Below are 23,375 nucleotides of genomic sequence, written 5' to 3'. Positions count from 1 at the left end.
AATGGAACAATTTGTATTTATTTAGGTGTTACCTGGTTTTTATTAACATAAACTAAACCAAACTGAACTAACCTTGTTCTTGTTTAACCACCACAGCACAGTGTGAAAGTCTATTTGAAAAGAATCTATGGCTTTAAATATTCATATCACGATACAGCACCTTTAATACTCAAAACAAAAATCGGAATTTATATCACAGGGAATAATATACTATTTGTACTATTTGTATAACGAACTGATATTTCACCCAATATATATTGAAGGTATTGAAGGTAGGCCTACTGATATTGCAGGTTCTCTAAAGGACTTTACTGCAGTTCTTAATAGCCTACATTGTTTACAGTAAAACATTCTAGCATAAAATGAAGACTGTAAATGTATTGTTATTTGTTTCTTCAAAATTACCCCAACTAAAGAATAAATTGTAGGCCTAGTTATTTTGATCTTTATAATAATATGACCATAACAACCTGTACCTATAATGATTTTTACATCACTAAGTAGAGAACAGATTGTTTATTCCTAAAAGTAGGTAACGGGACAACAGTTTTTGGCCGCTACAAATAACTAGCCTACAATTTAATCGTTTATAAAACTTAACGTATATTTTCCTGTCGTTGGAGTTTCAAATAGCATGTTTCTCATGGCCATGTTACTCTAAATAATTTCAAACAAACCGATTAAAATTAAACAAACGATGTTTTAATAGCCTATTCTGACTATTACAACAGCGCGAGGAAATGCCTCTTTCAAAAGGTTACAGCATTCTTATTAAGTTAGACACTATATGTGTGTATGAGTAGCAAGTATAATCATAGACAAAAAGAATTATATATAGACTACCAGCCGTGCTGCGGTTGCCATGGTTAACAGGTTCCGGCGCACCCAGCTGTAGTTTACGTAGCGCTTACGCCGTAACCACCGTGGCGCTCCAAGCAGTGTGCGCCAGAACCTATGGTAACCGCAGCACAGCTGATGGTCTATATTTAATTCTTTTTGTCTATGGTATAATGTAAAGAATGGGTACTTTCCTGTTAAAGGGAACATTTATCATACATAATTTCTTTTCGAATATCAAAATTTTATTTTTCTGTCCGTTAAACAGCGTTAAACAGCCATTCCCCATTCCTTTTCTGTTAGGTATTAAACGGAATTTTGAAACGGTAACATAGCCTATACAGCAAGTTTGGTTAGTTATGTTATAACTTAGGTTAGATTAGCTTAGTTTGATTTTATAATCCAATAAAATAGGCTATTAAATGTTTGCCTAAACAAGGTTCGGCCTACTTCTAAATTAGTAGATAATTTAAATGTGTTTGAAGATAACAGAAGGAATAAGTTATGAATCGTGAAGTAAAACAAAAATATTGATAAGCTTATATCGAAAAGAAATCATCGATAATAATGAATGTCCCCTTTAACAGGAAACTGCCAAAGAGTGAGAGACCCAATATAATATAGTAACCTAATAGGGTACTATAGTGTAGGGCCTAGGCCTGTCTATCGATAGCGGAACCTAGCCTTGCCCTACGCCAGGGTAATGCAAAGCCTAGCCAAGGCCTAAGTTATTTAAATGTTAGTTAGTTAGCCTACACATTTAATTGGCTTAAGGACCATATTTAGTTTACGGCATAGACTTTTTTCCAGACAGTTAATGGTTTACAAGCTATAGGTTTAAATGTGTCAACCTAAAGATTAGGCCTTTATACAACTCACCCAAGGGTTTCTAACTTAATATGAAAGTTACACCGCTTGGTAACTTATTTTGTAAGTGCCTTTTACCACACAGCCTAGACAGCTCTTATATAATTATAAGATTCGTCCTTTTGCAATGTTTATGGGAAATGTCGGTAGTCCTAACCATGTCCTAACTGTGTGACCCTACAGGGGTACAACAGTTTCTTAACTGGGCTACGCTAACATCGATTGGAACTATCGAATTGAAATATTGATTAATAATCGATATTTTAAAATAGGATGTCTATAGTAAAATTAATCCATAACCTAACTAACCAAACTTGTTGATGGTGAAAAAATCGAAGTTTACTAATCGAATCGATAGTTTCAATCGATATTAGTGTAGCCCAGTTAAGAAACTGTATCCTTGTTTTATTTGGACAACACTTGGAACAAAACACAACAAACACTTTTAAAGACTAGGCCACAGGCCTACAGTATAAAAACTAACTTTAACTTACAAGGGTGCACGGGGATGGCACCGTAGGTAGAACGCATAACAATAAACACTCTTTTATACACTTAAATCCGACTTCAAAACATACGATACTTCAATAAAACCTCAAATTATTAAAAAAAAAAAAAAAAACAAAAAAAACACAGCTTAAAGACTTTGAAAACTACAATCGCTGGGGCACGGCAGGGGCACTGGGCAGACAGATGACAGAACGAGAACAGTAAACAACTCTTTTGCTTCAATTGTGTGAGAGTCGTTCATTTCAGATCAGCTCAATTTTACGGTTTGCGCATGCGCAGTAGACTAGTCCAATTCCTGCCCTGAAACGCTCGCCTAGTAACCAGTAAGTTCCCTCCTTTTCCTATTTCAGTTTCGTTTTCGTTCTGTTCTGTCCTTATGTCTGACTGAGTTCTATTTCTATTCTAGTCTAGTCCTTCTGAGTGCTGCTGAGCTGATTGCTGAATGTATAGATAGAATGGTAATGGTGTGGTGAATTCAAATTGTTGAGTTTGGCGTCTCTGTCTTGATGTTTTGAACGGGTGAGATTCTAACGATAAATTAATTTTAATCTCTCCTCAAACCCACCAAATCGATCTCCGCTTTTGTTGGACAGGTAAGAAAATATCTCACGTTTGACATTGATTGCAATATCATAGAAAATTACTATAGGGATAACATCAAGAAAATTACCTAATCTTTGATCAGGGAGGATATTAAGTTGTAATAGGCCTACTGTACTAAGAGACAATCATAGAATACCGTTTATCTAAATCCACCCCCAAGAGCCTTCATTGTCTGCCTAAGTTACACTAGGGTAGGCCTAGTCTTAAAGATACCTGGCTAGCCTGTCCTATCAGTGTTTTCAGATTTGCCAGAGTAAATTGAGTTAACGCACAAACAGTCCAAAATGATTGTAGGCCTATCTGGGTCAAAATTATGGTAAACTTAGGCCTAACATATTTTATATTACTTATCGTGTGTCATTATTGATGTAGGCCTTTAAAACAAGTGATGCAGAGAATAAACCGGTAATTATTTGATATTTCTACAATGCGATATCGTGTAGTTTTTACTTAAAATGGCTTACAATACCTGCATATAGTAATCCTTTGTTGCTGATTTTGGCAACTAGTTTCGGTTCATTAGTGAACCATCTTCAGGCCTCAAGGTGTCAAATAATCACTTCATTCGAAGGTCGTAAATAACAGATTTCAATAAATAAGACATATACAAAACACGATACACAGAACGGACACACATTACAAAAAACATAAAAAACACGAAGGGACATTGACAATCGATCGTGACCGGGCTGAGGTAAAGTCTAGACTAGCGGTCAAAGTGGTCTATGACGTTTGTCTCTGTCTTCTTATCACCAGTGCGTGTTCATTCATTCATTGTTCCCCTCCAGTATTCTAATAGCTGTATTGTAAATATAAGTAGTTGGATTGAAAGGAGAGTTTATCGTTCAAAACGTTTTGATGGTCAGCTTTAACCCTCCGAGTGTTATGTGTCGTAAAAGCGACTCATAACACACTTTGTGTAGTGTTTTGTGTTGCTTTTGCGACTCACAAACACTGTTTACGGCGAAGGCTCTATGACTGACTAAATCGGATTGAACTGGATCGAGTTAGGTATCTTTTTTTTGGCAGATTCTAAGCTTTCTCCCGAGGTCTGTCTCTTAAGCGCTTTTTTTTTCTCGAGCCGATCATAATTGTAGCAAACAGCTGACGTGCGTATTTGTAAACAGCTTGGTTAACCTCGCACCGATGACTGATGTGTTTTATTACGTTTATCATTGTTTTAGTGTTAAAAATCAAAAGTATTGATATATGTGGTGCATTATAAGAAGATTTAAGTGATTTTGAAGGGCTGGTTGATGATCCTGAAGAAGTAGGTAGTGATATTGATGTAAATTATCAGCCAGATTCCTAGCTATGGTTAGGCTATGCATTCTTAGCTAAACGCTTTGTACCGAAATCTGTTTTTTGCCCATAACTTATTTATTTACAAATCTACTTCCTTATATTATTATATTTTTGGAATCCTCATAAAATTCTGAACAAAGTGGCTATTTTAAAATATTTGTAGACCTAGGCCTATAAATTATAACAATTTATTGAGCGCAAACATAAATCTTTTTCATTTATTTTATAATTTTTGAGAAACGTTAATCCCACAAAAATTGTTGGACATTTTTTTTGTAATGTTTTATATGTTACATTGAAGCCCATAATTTTCCAAACAAAATGATATATAAAACAGTATAGCCTACTTTACTTTGTTTTTAAGTTTCTAAGTTTAATAAAACCCTGCAATTGCGCAATAAATGGGCGAACATTAAGACCAAAACTAGAGACACTTAGAGGGTTAACTGCTCTGTATATTTCAAACTCCTCCAATGTGTGGCTGCACTTTACTTTAGGTCCTGCACTCATTCGAATGAAAATATCGATTATTCGTATTCGATTGGTTCATTCGATATATCGTTTGGTTAGTTAGGTTACGTTAACCTTACCTAACTAACCAAACGATATATCGAATAATCGATATATCGATCGATATTTTCATTCGATATTTTCATTCGAATGAGTGTAGGACCTAAAGTAAAGTGCAGCCCAATGTGTTTCTGTTTAAACGGTCCTGCGAAAAATGTAACTTTCATATTACTGGTACTATTGATGTTTGAATGATTGTGGTTGTGTAATAGCAGATGTTCTGTGTAATTTGATGTTTGGGGAGCTGTTGTCTTTCTGGACATTTGTTCCTTAAACCTCTTCTTAAACGAGCGTGAAGTCTGGCCAATGTAGTATTTCGTGCAGTCATTACAATTTATTTTGTAGACTCCAGACTTATCCTATACTAATCTAATACGAGCAATGTTTGCTTGTATGCTTGCTTGCTTGCTTGAACAAAGATCTCGAAAACGGCTCCGACGATTTTCTTCAAATGTTGTAAATAGTTCATTTCTGGCCTAAAAACGAGTTTCATGCAGTTAGAAATGCCGACAAAAATCTAATTACCTAGAAAAATGAAACTGAAAATCACATTTTTTTAACATTAGTCTTATATGGGTTGAAGTTGTAGCATGTGTTCATAATAAGCCAACTACCCACAGTATACTAGCAAATTACAAATACAGTACAAAAGGAAAAACATCACTTGTTAATATTGAGCAAAGATTATACTTAAGATTACTCGATACATTGTAGTCAAGGGTAGCAGTGCGAAGTCTAGGATCTGTTTATGACGATTAGATTAAGGTAGGTATCTGCAATCCTAAAATGCTATGGGAAGGGAAGGAAACAGGCCCGTGACGTAGGAAGTGGTGAAGGAAGTAGTAAAGGCATCCATAAAATGCTATGGGAATAGAGGGAAACAGGTCCGTGACACTGGAAGTGATGAAGGAAGTAGTAAAGGCGAGCAGTCCGGAGTATGGGGACTGTTTATGACGATAAGATTAGGGTATCTGCAATCCTAAAATGCTATGGGAAGGGAGGGAAACAGGTCCGCGACGTAGGAAGTGGTGAAGGAAGTAGTCAAGGCGAGTAGTCCGGAGTGTGGGAACTGTTTATGACGATTAGATTAAGGTATATGCAATCCTCTATCCAAAATGCTATGGGAAGGAAGGAAAACAGGTCCGCGACGTAGGAATGTTGTGAAGGAAGTAGTCAAGGCGAGCTGTCCGGAGTGTTGGAACTGTTTATGACGATTAGATAAGGGTATGGTATGGGCAATCCTAAAATGCTATGGGAAGGGAGGAAAACAGGCCCGTGACGTAGGAAGTGGTGAAGGAAGTAGTCAAAGCGAGCTGTCCGGAGTGTGGGAACTGTTTATGTCGATTAGATAAGGGTATGGGCAATCCTAAAATGCTATGGGAAGGGAGGGAAACAGGTCCGTGACGTAGAAAGTGGTGAAGGAAGTAGTAAAGGCGAGCTGTCTGAAGCGTGGGAACTGTTTATGACGATTAGATAAGGGTATGGGTAATCTTTAAATGCAATGGGAAGAGAGGGAAATAGGTCCGCGACTAGGAAGTGGTGAAGGAAGTAGTCAAGGCGAGCTGTCCTGAGTGTGGAAACTGTTTATGACGATTAGATAAGGGTATGGGCTATCCTAAAATGCTATTAAAAGGGAGGGAAACAGGTCCGCGACGTAGGAAGTGGTGAAGGAAGTAGTCAAGGCGAGCTGTCCGGAGTGTTGGAACTGTTTATGACGATTAGATTAAGGTATCAACAATCTTTAAATGCAATGGGAAGGGAGGGAAACAGGTTTGCGACGTAGGAAGTGGTGAAGGAAGTAGTACCCTAAAGGCGATTAGTATGGAGCGTGGGAACTGTTTATGGCGATTAGATTAACGTATCTGCAATTCTGAAATGCTATGGGAAGGGAGAAAAACAGGTCCGTTACGTTGGAATTGGTGAAGGAAGTAGTCAAGGCGAGCTGTCCGGAGTTTGGGAACTGTTAATAACGATTAGATTAAGGTATCTACAATCCTAAAGTGCTATGGTAATGGAGGGAAACAGGTCCATGACGTAGGAAATGGTGTAGGACGTAGCAAAGGCGAGTCGTGTGGAGTTTGGGAACAGATTTATGTATCTCCGATACTAAGACTGCTTTCAGAGTGAACTAATGATTTCCTCCGAGCAAAGCTCGGTCCCCTGGTACTCGTACATGGTTGAATTAATTTCTGTTTTTTCTTTCAATAGAGATCCAAGTTTATTGTTAGTCTTGAACGATACGGTGAATTTATTGTCCATCATATTTTTAAATGTGCTACTGATATGTGAACCATAAATTGCTGAAATATACGTTTTCTTTTCTGTTGATTTAGTTTGAGGTTTATTTAAATGTTTAAAAATCAGTTTGTCTACTAGACTGGAGTGAAAGCCATTTGCGACTGCTGTATTTTATCGTGTTTATTTCTTCATTATAATCAGTCTGATTCATCGGTATTGATAACAATCTATGGATAAAACTGTTGTAGGCGGCGATTTTTTGAGAGTGTGGGTGGTGTGAATCAGCATTTATTGGCTGGTCGGTGCAAGTAGGTTTCCTGTAAATTTTAAATTCGAAATGATCGTTTTGTTTCTTAATTGTAAGGTCCAGAAAATTTAATACTTGGTTTTTTCCTCCTCTAACGTGAACTCAATAGGCTATTCCTGTGCATTTTGCACAAATAACTGTTTAATAAAGAAAGTTGTCTGCTATTACCATTAAATAGCATAATCGTGTCATCAACATATCTGTACAGAACAAAATCTTATCTCTGTAACGGTTAGCGTCTGTAAAGAGATTGTTGTTCTCTATATGGTTCAAGAATATTTCAGCTAAGATACTGGAGAGTGGGGACCCTATTGCCAAGCCTTCGTTTTGTATGTAAAAATTACATAAACAAGATATCGTCAAATGCAATCATGTTTTTTACAATTGAGTTATCAACAACATAAAAATTGAATTCACTGATGAAGAAATTAATCTTCACTATTACATTATCACTACCTATTGAGTTGCCCTTATCTGCTTTCGTTATCAGCGAGTTGTGTTCTGCAAGTTTACTCCTGACACTTTTCAATGCATGTCTCAAGGAGCTAAATTTTCCGTTGTTTCTGTTAGTTCCTTAAAAGTTTTTCCATGCTTTATTTGCTTTATTCCCTATCAAAACTCTGACATTTTCACGTATTTCGTCTGGTTTTATACATTTTATTGACACCTCTCTGTTTAAAAGCTCTGTAAAAATACTTGATTTTTTGTTGTTTGGGAAGTTAAAATTTAAACCTTTGTTCATCAGATTTCTTTTTTTTTTTTACCTTTGACATTAGTTCCTCAACGTCTGTTAATGAACGTGCCATAGTGCATAATCCCTTAGTACATAATCCCATTGTGTCTAAAAGTGAAAACGTGCCACAGTGCATAATTTAATGTATCAGAAACTAATAAATGACGTTACATAATTTAATCTAATCTAACCTAACCCAACCCAACCTTAATATTAATGTTTAAATCACATTTTATGTCAGAAAAGGCATGTGAGGAAGATAGGTCGGACTTTATGTGGATTCGTGACTGTATTAAGTCCTTTGAAGTGAGGTTAGATTAGGTAAGTTAAAGGTTAGGTTATAATGAACCGACTCATTAATTTAAAGCAAAGACTCTTGGCGTCGTGATTGACAGTCATCTGAATTTCTCCGATCATGTCACCTTTGTTTCCCAGCGAGCCTTAGGGAGACTAAGAGGTTTGTACAGGTTCAGAGGCCTGTTGCCAGAGGCTGCAAAACTTCAGCTCGTGCAGTCACTAATACTGTCAGTATTTTACTACTGCTTCCCTTCATATGGCAACAGCATTTCTCGGGAAGACATGCATCGCTTGCAACGTCTCCAATACTCCACAATCCGTTTCATTTTCTGTTTGAAAAATTTGATCATGTCTCTCCTTTTCGAGAAGTAGCTAGTCTGCTTCCCGTTGAAGCCATGTGCAGGTTGTTGACGTGCTGCATGACCCACAGAGTGTTGTCTCTTTGTAAGCCAGACTATTTACGCGAGAGGCTTTCTCTTCGGGACGAGGTTTCCCAGCGCAGGACACGTCAGGGTGGGAGGCTTCACCTCCCAAGAGTTTCTCTAGAGCTTGGGAGGAAGAGATTCTCATATTTTGGTCCCTGGTTGTACAATGGTCTACCCGACGGCCTGAAGGTTGTTGCATCTAACAAAACATTTAAAGAAAAACTTAAGGATATGTTTTTAAAAAATGTGTAATTATTGTATAGGTGTATAATGGCTAAATAGTAGAATAAGATATGTAGCATAGTGACAAAAGTTGTTCTGAAAAGCTGGTGTACCAGAGAAACGCTTAATAAAGACATTTTTATTTATTTATTTTATTTATTTATGCAACTTCCAGACTGTTTTTGCACAATTGAAATAGTGGGTGAAACACAATGGAATAACAATATCAAAAATGCTAACCTTTACCTTCCTAATCTAACCTCACTTCAAAACACTTAATACAGTCACGATTCCGCATAAAACCCGACCTACCTTCCTCTGATTATTTGGTTTCAAAACGAATTGATTTCATTCCGCATTAAGCCTAGCATAAACAGCTGTTTGCTCTCCTGCTCACTCAGTCCACAGTCCACATACCGACCCATCCAGACCACGCCATATTACCATCAGTATAGCTCAATGAACCATAGATTCGTAATTTTAACCTTCGTTTTACGGCCACTTATGAATCTCTCCGACAAAAACTGATTGCATTTTTGGATTCAGCGTGAAAAATACTGTAAGTAGACATCTAAAAATTACACGATATCGCATTGTAGATATATAAAATATTTGCCAATAAACCTTAAACTATCAAACAATTTAAGTTAAACTTTTTGGCGGCACTTAAGTATTTGTCCTACACTCATTTGAATGAAATATATTGATGTACAGATTATTCGATATATCGATTATTTCATTTGGTTAGTTGACTTAGGTTAGATTAACCTTACTACCAAACTTAATATATCGAATGAAATAATCAATATTCATTTGAATGAGTGTAGGACAGATAAGCTTACTAAAGTGCAGCCAATTCAGGTGAGTTAATTTTTATTGAGCTGCTAGGGAAGGGAAGGAACCTTTAAAATGACTTAGTTATCGTTGTAAAGTTGTGTTTGCCGTTCAATCACACTTATAACTGGTGTTAGGTTGCTAGAAACAACACACATTCACGTTATCGTAAAATCCCCGAAAGCTGCAGGTTCTGTTGGTAACCGCAGTTAAGAGCAGTGGATTTGGATATTTAATTTAGGTGGTTTGTAACTTATGCAAGATTAATTTGTTGGTTATAAAATAATCAATAACATGATCTGAATTCATAAACTGACTGTATGGGCTACAGGCCTACCTATAGGGCCTAAGTTAATGTTGAACAAAAAGGGCACTTAGTTTTTAGCAAATTTCCCGGTAATTATTGTGATGAGGGTGACCAAGAGTTCTATAGTAATTTATATATTATTAGAAACTAGATTTTTACCTGAAAATAATGGTGCAAAAACTTTATCTTTTTTGCTCCAGACCTTTTTAAAGAGCACAAAAAAATAATTTAGTAGGTTATATCAAAGTGTTTTTAAATACGGTTATTGGCTACAGAAAAAATTATTTTAAAATTCCTATGTTATTCTTATGGTGACTATTGTAAAATGTTGTAGGCCTAGATTTGTCTTGTTTATGGATATATTTTTATCAAATGTCGAAGCCATAATTTAAGTTTAGGGCTTCAGTTTTTTAGAAATTAAGTTTTAAATTTTAAAAAGTCTAGCAGCCGACGCTAACATTCTACTCTAGCTTTTGGTATAATAATAACATTTGCTTAACGTAACAGCTGTAAACATTCAGCGTTTTCGACACAAATTCAGCATTTGAATGAAAATGAAACGACATACGTAGTATAATTGACTTATTTAGCCTATACTAGGCTATGTGTAAAGCTATAATCATTGATACTTTCATTTATTTGGTAAGAAGAGGTTATGAGAGTTTATTTAAATATAAATAGTAAAATAGTAGACGTTCTAATTTAAGTTTTTTGAGCAATCTTTAAAATATTTTTTTGTTTTAGTGCAATATAATTTGTTATACCTAACAGCTGGTTGAATAAACAAATATTCTATAGAACTGAGGTTAGTTTATTTACTCTGTGATTTAGTCATTGATTAGGCCTATAGGAAATATGTAAGATTCTATAACCATTGCTGTATACGAATCGAAGCTCACAAATCTTTAAAAAGAAGCTTATGAAAATTATTTTACTGCTCGACTTTTTGAGGAAAGGCCGGGAAAATGACAATGAAAACATGTTTTAATTCATCTTGGCAGCTTTTTCTTTATTATAAATTTGGAATTGCTTAAACTATGCTTAAATTAGTAATAGACACGCTATATACAGTTTTAATAGACTACTCTATTCCCGTACTTAGGACGGGCCAACAGCTCGTTATTTATTAAAATAAAAACATAAACATAACTGTAAACAATCCTACTTTGACTGTTTAATTTTGTACCTATCACAGCTGCTTGGTTGAAATTAGCAACTTTTGTCATAAATTTAGACAATTAATAGTGCTGCACCCTGTTGGTACATTTTGTAACCTTTTGATGCTTTTGGTCATCACAGAATCAAATTGTTTGGTTGAAACAGCTGTTTAGATTCTTTAATTCCATTTAAATATGAGTACTCATAAGGTTAACATGGGAAACTCCAGAGCCACTGGGGCAGAGCCCTTTTGACGGATCTGCACCAAACTTCACACAAACAATCCTTGAATAATGCTTAATAATGCCTGACATTACAATCTGTCGAGCGGTTTTAGAGTCCATAACGTTCAAATATATATATAAAAACTTCCTCTTTTATAAATATAGATATGGATGCACTTTAGTTTACGTCCTACACACATTCGAATGAATATATCGATCTATATATCGATTATTTTATTCGATATATCAAGTTTGGTTAGTTAGGTTAAAACCTTAGAACCTAACTAACCGAATAAAATAATTGATGAATCGAATAATTTCGAATAATTTTGTGACGATTTGAGAAAAAATTATACGATTTTGATGAAATTTGGTAGGTACAACATGTGAACCTATGTTTATTCTCAGAACGAATTCGTGAACCAGCATAATCGGACTAGTGTAAGCCTATTTAGTTTAAACTATCATCAACTTGTGTTTATTTATTTTCAGAAAATGGATTCTGACTACTTTACACAGACCCAGGCTGGGACATCAGCGTCACAAAACGGACCTTCCAAATCAGTAAGTGAACTAATTATTCTCTTGTCTGTGGCATATTCATGATTATGTAACAACACTTTCAGAACTATATGACTTGATGTTGTTAACTTAGTAGCAAATGCCAATACTTTTTGCATACCCATAATCCTTATTTTATTTTCATTGACCTTATTTATCTTCTGCTCAGAATAAATAAGCTACTTCCACAGAAAATATCTGCATTAATGTATTAGATTAGGTAGGCACAGGCACACTGATCACACTGATGCTTCCTTTCATCAGGCTGTTATATTTTGTAGTTTGACTGATCACTGACGACACACATCTCAAAGCCCCATTGAGAGTAGCATGCTAAAAAGTTGATTATTATTCTAGGGAGTAGCTGGTACCATCCATAAAGTCCAAATGAAGAATTTTATGTGTCATGATAATTTGGAAGTACAATTGAATCCCCGCATAAACTTTGTGATTGGTAAGAATGGAAGTGGGAAATCTGCAATTCAAACTGCAGTAGCTGTTGGTCTTGGCGGCTCGGCACTAGCTACTAACAGAGGGTCTTCAATCAAAGGTACCTAGGTTTATATCTATAGAATTTGTAACAAGGAAATAAACTTGACCTTCTTGGCTTGTTATTAAAATAATTCGCTTGTTATTAAAATAATTCCAATCTTATTACCTCAAATAGTTTCAAAGTACAATCCTCCACTATGTCGCCTGTAAAATCCAACTGTTGTACATTTAAAATGTAAAATGACTCATTGACTCATTGAAAGTATTATGAAACCTCAGTTACTGGCTGGATTCAGTTAAAGATTTGTGACATTAAACCACTATTTGATATTCAACCCAATAAATTACAGCATAAACTGTCCAAACAGGAACAACTAAATCGCACGAAAAGAGTTTAAGCCTGGTTTGTTGCCTTAGTCACTAACAAGACTACAAGATCGCGCCACTCATCCTACACTCATCACCATTCATACTTGGCTTAAAATACCTACTTTGTTTGGTCGCCATTTCAATGAAATGTGTTTAAAGTTGTTCAGTTGGTTGAGGCAGGTTCAGGGTAAACAGCTGATTCTGATTGCAGCTGAGTGCGGTTATGAGTGACATAAATGTGACAGGCACGAGTGTACAACTTAAAGCCTTGAAATCACTTAACAATTATGTGGACCAATAGTTGTTAAAGGCTTGTTATGTAAGCTGTTAAAAACCTGAAGTTGTAATATTTCTAAATATTTTTCTAGATTTGATCAAACATGGGAAGAAGTCTTGCACAATAACAATCACAATCAACAACGAAGGAGGGACAGCTTATAACCCAAGTGTCTATGGACATTTTATCAAAGTGGAACGAATGTTTTCGGAATCTTCCAGCTGCTATAAAATCAAAGATGTTCATGGCAAGTAATATTTTTAGTAACTACACATATTGTGTTGAACTTAGCCTAGTGAAGCTTAGTGAATGGATATAATATAGTTAGAAGTTGGCCTAGGACTAGTTATTATTTAAAATGAATACTGTACACAATAAACTAAAAAATTCATTATTAACTTATCACGTGCTTAAAAGGGTAATGTACATAGATAGGAGTTTTGTCAAGATAGATTATAACTAGCAGCGTCACTTTGTGACTTCAAAATCCAAAAATATATTTGATATATAGTTGATAAAGGTGAAAAAGATTATTTCTCATCATATCCATATTATTTTCATTGTCTGCACGATCTTTTTTAGGCATCTTGGTAAAACTACAAATGCTTATAAAACATACTATGAAAACACAAAATCTCTTCTTTGAATTTTAAACAAATAACATTACAATATTTTACTTAAATTCCCTAAAACATCAATAAAACATAGGCTGCTATGAAAACACAAAATCCTATCACAACACAAAATTCAACGCAAGTCATTTTCTTCCTTACATTTTATACAAATAGCATTGCAATATTTTACATTTTGATTTAAACAAAAACTTGAAACAGTTCAGATAATTGACAACAGAATTCAGCACTGACTTTGAAATTTTAAAAGCCTGTAGGACGAAGGGCTTTTACGATATATAATCCAAACCCGCAAAAGGCACATCTAGAGGATAAGAGCTTTAAGTTGATACCCAATATGCATATACAAATAACAATTTTGGGGTCGATTTGCTGCACACAAAAATCCAACAAATTCTTTTAATCCTATACTCTAATACGAGCAATGTTTGCTTGTATGTATGTATGTATGTATGTATGCTTGCTTGCACAAAGATCTCGAAAACGGTTCCGACGATTTTCTTCAAATGTTGTAAATAGTTTAATTTTGGCCTAAAAACGAGTTTACTGCAGTTAGAACTGCCAACAAAAATCTAATTACGTAGAAAAATGAAACTGAAAATCACATTTTTTTAACATTAGTCTTATGGGTTGCTAGGTAACCTTGTTGGCTGAATTAAATAACAAGGAAAAAGTAAACAAATGACTTGAAGTTGTAGCATGTGTTCATAATAAGCCAACTACCCACAGTATACTAGCAAATTACAAATACAGTACAAAAGGAAAAACATCATTTAGCAAAGATTATACTGGAGATTACTCGATACATTGTAGTCAAGGGTAGCAGTGAGAAGTCTGGGATCTGTTTATGACGATTAGATAAGGGTATGGGCAATCCTAAAATGCTATGGGAAGGGAGGAAAACAGGTCCGTGACGTAGGAAGTGGTGAAGGAAGTAGTCAAGGCGAGCTGTCCGGAGTGTGGGAACTGTTTATGACGATTAGATAAGGGTATGGGCAATCCTAAAATGCTATGGGAAGGGAGGGAAACAGGTCCGTGACGTAGGAAGTGGTGAAGGAAGTAGTCAAGGCGAGTAGTCCGGAGCGTGGGAACTGTTCATGACGATTAGATAAGGGTATGGGCAATCCTAAAATGCTATGGGAAGGGAGGGAAACAGGTCCGTGACGAAGGAAGGTGTTAAGGGAGTAGTCAAGGCGAACTGTCCGGAGTGTGGGAACTGTTTATGATGATTGGATAGGGGAATGGGCAATCCTAAAATGCTATGGGAAGGGAGGGAAACAGGTCCGCGACGTAGGAAGTGATGAAGGAAGTAGTTAAGGCGAGCAGTCCGGAGTGTGGGGACTGTTTATTACGATAAGATCAGGGTATCTGCAATCCTAAAATGCTATGGGAAGGGAGGGAAACAGGTCCGCGACGTAGGAAGTGGTGAAGGAAGTAGTCAAGGCGAGTAGTCCGGAGTGTGGGGACTGTTTATGACGATTAGATTAAGGTATCTGCAATCCTAAAATGCTATGGGAAGGAAGGAAAACAGGTCCGCGACGTAGGAAGGTGTTAAGGAAGTAGTCAAGGCAAGCTGTCCGGAGTGTGGGAACTGTTTATGACGATTAGATAAAGGTATGGGCAATCCTAAAATGATATGGGAAGGGAGGGAAACAGGTCCGTGACGAAGGAAGTGGTGAAGGAAGTGGTGAAGGAAGTAGTCAAGGTGAGCTGTCTGGAGCATGGGAACTGTTTATGATGATTGGATAGGGGAATGGGCAATCCTAAAATGCTATGGGAAGGGAGGGAAACAGGTCCGCGACGTAGGAAGTGATGAGCGAAGTAGTTAAGGCGAGCATTCCGGAGTGTGGGGACTGTTTATTACGATTAGATCAGGGTATCTGCAATCCTAAAATGCTATGGGAAGGGAGGGAAACAGGTCCGCGACATAGGAAGTGGTGAAGGAAGTAGTCAAGGCGAGTAGTCCGGAGTGTGGGGACTGTTTATGACGATTAGATTAAGGTATCTGCAATCCTAAAATGCTATGGGAAGGAAGGAAAACAGGTCCGCGACGTAGGAAGGTGTTAAGGAAGTAGTCAAGGCGAGCTGTCCGGAGTGTGGGAACTGTTTATGACGATTAGATAAAGGTATGGGCAATCCTAAAATGATATGGGAAGGGAGGGAAACAGGTCCGTGACGAAGGAAGTGGTGAAGGAAGTGGTGAAGGAAGTAGTCAAGGTGAGCTGTCTGGAGCATGGGAACTGTTTATGATGATTGGATTAAGGTATTTGCAATCCAAAAATGCTATGGAAAGGGAGGAAAACTGGTCCGCGACGTAGGAAGTGGTGAAGGAAGTAGTCAAGGCGAGTAGCCGGAGTGTTGGAACTGTTTATGATGATTAGATTAAAGTATTTGCAATCCAAAAATGCTATGGAAAGGGAGGAAAACAGGTCCGCGACGTAGGAAGTGGTGAAGGAAGTAGTCATGGCGAGTAGTCCGGAGTGTGGGAACTGTTTATGACGATTAGATTAAGGTTTCTACAATCCTAAAATGCTATGGGAAGGGAGGAAAACAGGTCCGCGACGTAGGAAGTGGTGAAGGATGTAGTCAAAGGCGAGCTGTCCGGAGTGTGGGAACTGTTTATGACGATTAGATTAAGGTATCTATAATCCTAAAATGCTATGGGAAGGGAGGAAAACAGGTCCGCGACGTAGGAAGTGGCGAAGGAAGTAGCCTAGTCAAGGCGAGCTGTCCGTAGTGTGGGAACTGTTTATGACGATTAGATTAAGGTATCTGCAATTCTGATTATGCTATGGGAAGGGAGGGAAACAGGTCAATGACGTAGGAAATGGTGTAGGACGTAGTAAAGACGAGCTGTCCGGAGTGTGGGAACTGTTAATAACGATTAGATTAAGGTATCTACAATCCTAAAGTGCTATGGAAATGGAGGGAAACAGGTCCATGACGTAGGAAATGGTGTAGGACGTAGTAAAGGCGAGCCGTGTGGAGTTTGGGAATGGATCTATGTGTCTCCAATACAGTACTAAGACTGCTTTCAGAGTGGACTAATGATTTTCCCTGAGCAAAGCTCGGTCCCCAGGTACTAACATAGATAAATAGTAGATAGCTCATGTTTCCATTATTTTCAATTTTAGTATAACCAGCTGTTTCAAATTAGCCTAGTCTAAATTTCAAAGAATTCATCTGTTCAAATGTAAACTAAAATTTTCTCCCTAAGATAACATGGGAACTTTGAAGGCCACTGGGGCAGAGCCCTGATGGAATTTCAAATTTTTTTTATTTGATTGCAAATCTACATGCCACGACATATCCAATGACACATTAAACCTGGTCATTGGATGCATGGTAGCTTCAAAAAACTTATCACCAAATTCATGTTGGCCTACTATCTTATTATATATTAAAAAAATTTGGTTTTTCTTTTCCGAGTTCGTTTGGCTCTTCTACTCGACGGATTTTCATGATTGAGGTCTCAAATTGAAGGTATGGACGCACAGATTTGCCATCAAGCATCGGCATTTATTTATCTATAATCCCACTCGGTGTATACACAAACAAAATTTGCTCCCCATGTATTACTTATGGGAGTTAAATTCGGTTTCTCTTTATCGAGTTCCTTTGGCTCTTCTACCCGACCGATTTTCACGATTGAGGTCTCAAATTGAAGGTATGCACGCACAGATTTCACATCAAGCATTGGCATATATTTATTGATCATCCTACTTGGCTTACACGTTAACAAAATTTGCTCCCATGTATTTCTTATGGAAGTTAAATTTGGGTTTTCTTTTCCGAGTTCATTTGGCTGTTCTACCAGTTCTACCCGAACAATTTTCATGGATGAGGTCTCAAATTGAAGGCATGCGCGCCAAGTTTTCACATAAAGCATCGGCAATTATTTACCTATTGTATTACTCGACCAAAACACATAATTTGATTTATTTTCAATTTAAGATGTACCTTCACCAGTTATAATTTTATAGTCCTATATATTTTAGTCTAAGAACCTTCAGTGAAATACTGGTTTTCATCATTGACTATATATGCTTTCATTTAAGCTACTAGTTATTCAATTCGGACAAGTTTCAAGTAAACGCAAGGTGAACAACCAACATAAAAATTATTTTTTGTAAGGTTTTAATATTATTACAAATCAACAGCTCCAGTATTCATAATGTTTTTCTATATGTTTTAGACTCAAAATAATCAGTAAATTATAGGTGTCAATTTGAGCAATTAATCGTTTGGATCAGTTAAGCTCAAGATACCATATTACTCAATCAAAAATCATAAATTAGATTATTTCTCGGATATTATATTTATTTTAACGCTGCAGAGCAGCATGGGTCCTCTAGTATAGATTAAGCTACTTACTGTAAAATAAAGTTACAAAAATAAGGGAAACAAAAAGTAAAATAAATTTATCGATTTATCCATTATAGCATTATACGGTTTATATCCGCTTTAATTTTCAAAGAGTTGTTTGGCCTCTGGATACCGGTACCTGTATTATATTTAAAATGGTATAAGTACCTACTAAAGATTGCTATAAGCAGGTATCATAAACCACTTTAAATCTTTGATGGTGTTGTGGAAACTAGTTTCTGTTCTTTATTATATAGAACCATCAACAGCCCCACAAGGAGTCAACCATATTTTCTATTTGAAGGTAATCAGTAGATTTTGATTAAATAAACACATGAAAAAAACATCACATTCGAATAAATGAGATGCATACATTTGTTCATGTGTGTTTTTTTGTTTTTCTTGTGTTCATGTCATTAAAATCTACTACAATCTTCAAATGAAGCAATTCAATTGGTAGGCCTAATGATGGTTCTGCATATTAAGAACAGAAAATAGTTGCCACAACAGCAACAAAACTTGGATTAATGCAGGTATTTAAACCATTTTATATTTAACAAAATATTCTGGAGGATACAACACTTTTTTGTAAAACCATCCTTTTGACAATTCTTTAAAAATGAGCTTAAAAACTCAAGAAGAAATACTATTCTGGCCTGTATCAGGAAAATATAGGCCTACCATGAATGGTTTTGAACAACAATAAAAACCTTAATACAAAAATTAACAAAAGGCTCTTTTTGCATAATTTATCTTTTAAAATCACAGAGAAAAAATTATCAATTCCACCATAAGATTTCTTCTATAATAATTTATGTAAATATTTAACAATATTTTGGAAGACCTTTGCTCATGTTTTTTGTTAGCTTGTTTGAAAAATAATAAAAGTGTCAATGTATGAAGTGAAAAAAAGAAAGTAATAATGCCTTAGATAAATACTGCCTGTTTTTCATCTAACTAAATTTTGTTGAATTGAGGGACCAGCTACGATTAATTTAATCATAAACAACTATTGAATTGACAGATATGTGTGGGATCAAAGGCAAAGGTTACTAATTTATAAAGGTAAATGTTATTTATAAATAAACATTACATTAGGATAGAAATAATAAAAAAAAAATATAAAAAAATACAGTCCAACCTCAGTATAACGAATCTGAAGGGACCGAACTGAATATTCGATATATCAAGGATTTCGTTAAAATGAGGTTCGTTATATAGAGGTTAGGTTTGCAGGAATTTCGCTAAGTCGAGGTTCAGAACCAGCGTCCGTCAATATAGGCCGGGATTTGACCTCATTAAAACATAATTAAAGTAGCATAGGCTACAATACTTTACAGTACAGTGTTCATTGTACAGTAGAATCTTCTGTATCCAATAGTCAATGGTAGAAACTAAATTATCCGACATAATATTATAATAAAGGTGAAGGATCTTGAATAGGCCTATTGCGCAATCATGACAATGGCATTGACCTTGGTACAGGTTAAAAACTGTAAGTTTAAAATGACAGCTTGTTCTAACCCTCCTAAAACCTAGCTAAACACTACATTGCGTAGTCATAAACCATGTAAAAAACAAAACAAAACAGTAGAAAGTTTTGTAAGCTACTGACTGCTCCGTGATAGGCCGGTAGGCTACTTACAGTACAGTACTGATTTATCACAACAGAGGAATGCCAATAATAATCATTAACTATAGCATTGGTGTTGCTAGTTGAAACAAATCGTATTGAAAACAATAAATTATTAGATAAGTCATTATAAAAGTGCATATTCATAGCCAACTTAAAGATAATAAAACACTCGTAAATTAAGGAATGTTAAAATAACGATGTTGCTATTCTTTCTCTTTGCTTTTATTTTTATATTCTTTCTTAGATTTCTCTTTGTCCAAAAATTGTACAATTCACCATATTTACTTATCACCCAATCACAGCTTACTACAGATTACGTCACGTCGTCATCAATCGTCAGTGAATGAAATCAGTTCTCAGTTGCAACATTGCGTGCGCAGCGACAGCAGACAGAGAGATGTGTAAAACGGAGCAGACGAATGTTAGCGCAAGCGATGACGTCACCTTTCCATTTCATTTGATAAAGAAACAGATTTTCCAAAAACAATACTGGGGTGGGGGATTTGTTATATCAAGGGAAAGACGTAGACAATTCGTTATGCAGAGGTTAAATTCGCAATGTAGAGGTTCTGACAATGATGAATTTGTTATATTGAGGTGTCTTATTTTAGCCGAAATCACGAAAAATTCGTTAAATCAAGGTCGTTGTTATGGTTTGTTCGTTATGTAGAGGTAAAATATACATAGGCTCTTATGGAGAGTTCTAGGGGATTAAAAAAAATTCGTTATATCAAGGAATTCGTTATATTGAGGTTCGTTATATAAAGGTTAGACTGTACAAAAACAAAAAATACACTTAAATTAGTGATCTAGATTTAGTTTTGTTATTCACTTGTTTCTTAATACTCATTGTCAATGTTTTATATTTTTTTTAGACAAAGTCGTTTCCCATGAAAAAAGAGAGTTGGAGAGAATATGTGACCACTTTAACATCCAACCAGAAAATCCTCTGTGTATATTACAGCAAGACATGGCAAGAAGTTTTTTGAACTCGTCAGATCCTAAGAAAAAATATACATTCTTTTTGAAAGCGTCCAGACTTGGTGATATATCTAACATTATTGAAGAAAGTACTTTTAAAGCAGAAAAAATCAAAGACAATATCAAAAGGAAATTTCAGGTTGGTTATTAGGGTTATTAGGTCAATGATTTGATTTATCCTTAGAGAAGAATTGTTTGTAATAGTTACCTTACCGGGGTCTCCTGGGACTCTGGGAGGCATAGACGCCAGCTATAGAGGCAAGATGAGGCAATCAGCCCCATTATAGATGTAACTGATGCCTTAGTGTGGCGTGAGCCATGCAAAGTGTGGCAGGCACCACTGGCACTCCCCGTAGGATGACAAGTGAATTTGACCATGCCCAATTCAACACCCCATGATGACGTACCCTATGGTATCGCACATGCTCTCTTCCAGGCGGCCTATCTTCTCGTGGAAGTCACGGATAGTCTCGTTGGGGGTGAGCAAGGCCACACCAAAAAAAAACAGGCCGTAATGCTTGTCAAGCATGACGTCACGATAGAAGACGGCAATGATGTAATGTTTGCCGTTTGTGATCAGCTGCTTGTTTTAATCTTTCCTTGAAAAAAAAAAAAATACCTACGTCATTGCCATCTTCTATTGTGACGTCATGCTTGACGAGCATTACGGCCTGTTTTTTTAGTGTGGCCTTGGGGTGAGGTAGACACTATAGTAGGTCATATGACTCCATCAAACCCAAACGAATGATCTGCACTTGCACTTGAGCTGTATTATTCACCCAGAATGCAGCAATAGCAAGGCTCAGTGAACCAAGAAAATGGGCCTCTATCCTGGTACTTGTACTGTTTGATGACTAAGTGCGCCTCTACACCGTGTGCGAGGGCAAGCTGAGTGAGAAGCACGTCAGCTGTCCTGGATCGCTCAAGATTGCAATGGAGTATTCTTATCTTTGTGTGTGGGCTTTTGCTTTGCTGGAATGCAGTTTGAATTGCACTGCCCAGACCCAGCTATATGATAAATGTTTTTTTCAGCTAGCCCCTTTTCTTGACAAAACAAGGCTCAGCTTAGTAGTCTTTACCCCTCCCCCCCCACACACACACAGTGACGGCCTGGCATATTTGCCTCATTTTGTTGTAATTTGTTAACTTTGAGCTTAAGCTGATTGGGCTTACTCCCTAAACCTGTCCCGTTGGCTATAACCAAATATTTTCTAGGTTGATGTGTCAACCGTATTTAGCAATATTGAATTTTATTTAACTTCAAATCAGTCTCCAAGTAAACCTTATAACTCATACTCCAATTCATGTCATTACTTTGTAGCCCTACAATAATCCTAACCAGACGTCGTGGCTTGGCCGGATACACCTTGGAATGTGCTGACTTTGCAGTGCACGTGGATCGCGATAAACAATGTGACAATTCTAGCTTCATTCTCGCTTCAGTTAGTTTCATTAATGTCTGCTGTGATTGTTTGGGTGCAGCACCTGTCAAACAACTGTCCTTGCATTGAATTATGGGCTGAGCGACAGCGTGCACTGATTGGTTAACGATGGTCATGTGACCAAGCTGATGCTTCCGCTCGAACGATGCTGAAGTCTCAGATCGTGCCGGGATGTAGCGAACGACGGTAGGGTCCGCGCGGGCGGTCTCCCCTTTCATTTGATCTTACTCCTTTCTTCTATAAGTCCGTGTACGTTTTAAAATTCGTTACTCTAATTCGTAGTTTATTCGGTCAGTCGCGGTTTGATTTGTAAATTGTAATGTGTTATTTTTAATCGATGAAATTGTTGTGTTAGTTGATCCCTATTCGCTTGTTTTAATATTCGTTCTTCCTGCTCCCAACCGCTACGAAGACTACAAGAGAGGCCGCTGTGACAACACAACGAAGGCAATTCTTGCCTCAGTCGGGCACTTTTAAGTTTTGGCAGTAATCACCGAAACCGAGGCATCCAAAAAACCTTGTTAATTCCACTCAGCCGACTCTAAATGTTGGAGTGCCAAAACCTTACTGCCGTGTGCATCTTCCCTTTTAGTGACGACTATCTGCTGCTGGCTCGTATTTGGTTTGGTGAATCACAGCTTTCTTAAGAGCCCCAATTACGTCATCCAATTGATAATTTATAATTGATCCTCTGTCAACGCACAGTTTATGTACCTTCAGTTCAGCAGCAAAAGTGGCTATGTCTTCGGACCTACCCAGTTCCTGGGTCTGTCTAATTGACCACAAAACCATAGCTGTCTGCTCCGGCTTAGCCTTGGCCTTAAGGGTACCTCCATCCTGGGCTTCTTTGGCCACGACTTTTTGGGAGTGGTGGTCAATACGAGCTAAGACACAGGTCATCTGCACCTTCACTGGCATTCTTAAAGCCGACCTCTGCCCGCCTCAATTGCCACACAGCCCTAGATAATGTCTCTGCGACTGACCCCTTTCGGGAACGATGATGTGTATACATAGTATATATATAAAACACCAATACACACAGGCCCGGTTTAACCCTTACGCGAACTACGTGGTCGCATATGGCACCAACCATTTTTTTTCAGGAGACAAAATTGGAAACAAGTTTACTGAGACAAGTGAACAACTTAATTTTGTTTTTTCGCTCAGAGTTCATGTATTCAAA

At 36.9% G+C, this 23,375-nt stretch overlaps 1 protein-coding gene across 2 annotated transcripts in view; it reads left to right on the top strand.

Annotated features, from left to right (window-relative positions):
* The first annotated feature begins 2,663 nt into the window (after positions 1-2,663).
* Positions 2,664-23,375, top strand: part of LOC128990480 (structural maintenance of chromosomes protein 6) — a 43,899-nt gene continuing 23,187 nt past the window's right edge. Inside the window, exons 1-5 of one of the 2 annotated variants that reach the window (XM_054412850.1) lie at positions 2,664-2,807; positions 11,930-12,001; positions 12,356-12,548; positions 13,228-13,383; positions 20,645-20,889. In XM_054412850.1, the coding sequence (XP_054268825.1) occupies positions 11,933-12,001; positions 12,356-12,548; positions 13,228-13,383; positions 20,645-20,889 (663 nt within the window). In that variant the 5' untranslated portion in view covers positions 2,664-2,807; positions 11,930-11,932. The remainder of the gene's footprint in view (positions 2,808-11,929; positions 12,002-12,355; positions 12,549-13,227; positions 13,384-20,644; positions 20,890-23,375) is intronic. The other variant, XM_054412851.1, reaches the window with a different exon arrangement.

Source organism: Macrosteles quadrilineatus, unplaced genomic scaffold, assembly GCF_028750875.1.
Source record: "Macrosteles quadrilineatus isolate MER2022 unplaced genomic scaffold, UCM_ALF_1.0 Scaffold_3__2_contigs__length_128488019, whole genome shotgun sequence".
Classification (NCBI taxonomy): Eukaryota; Metazoa; Arthropoda; class Insecta; order Hemiptera; family Cicadellidae; genus Macrosteles; species Macrosteles quadrilineatus.
Note: the sequence above shows the minus strand (reverse complement) of the source record. Positions and strands in the feature narration are given on the sequence as shown.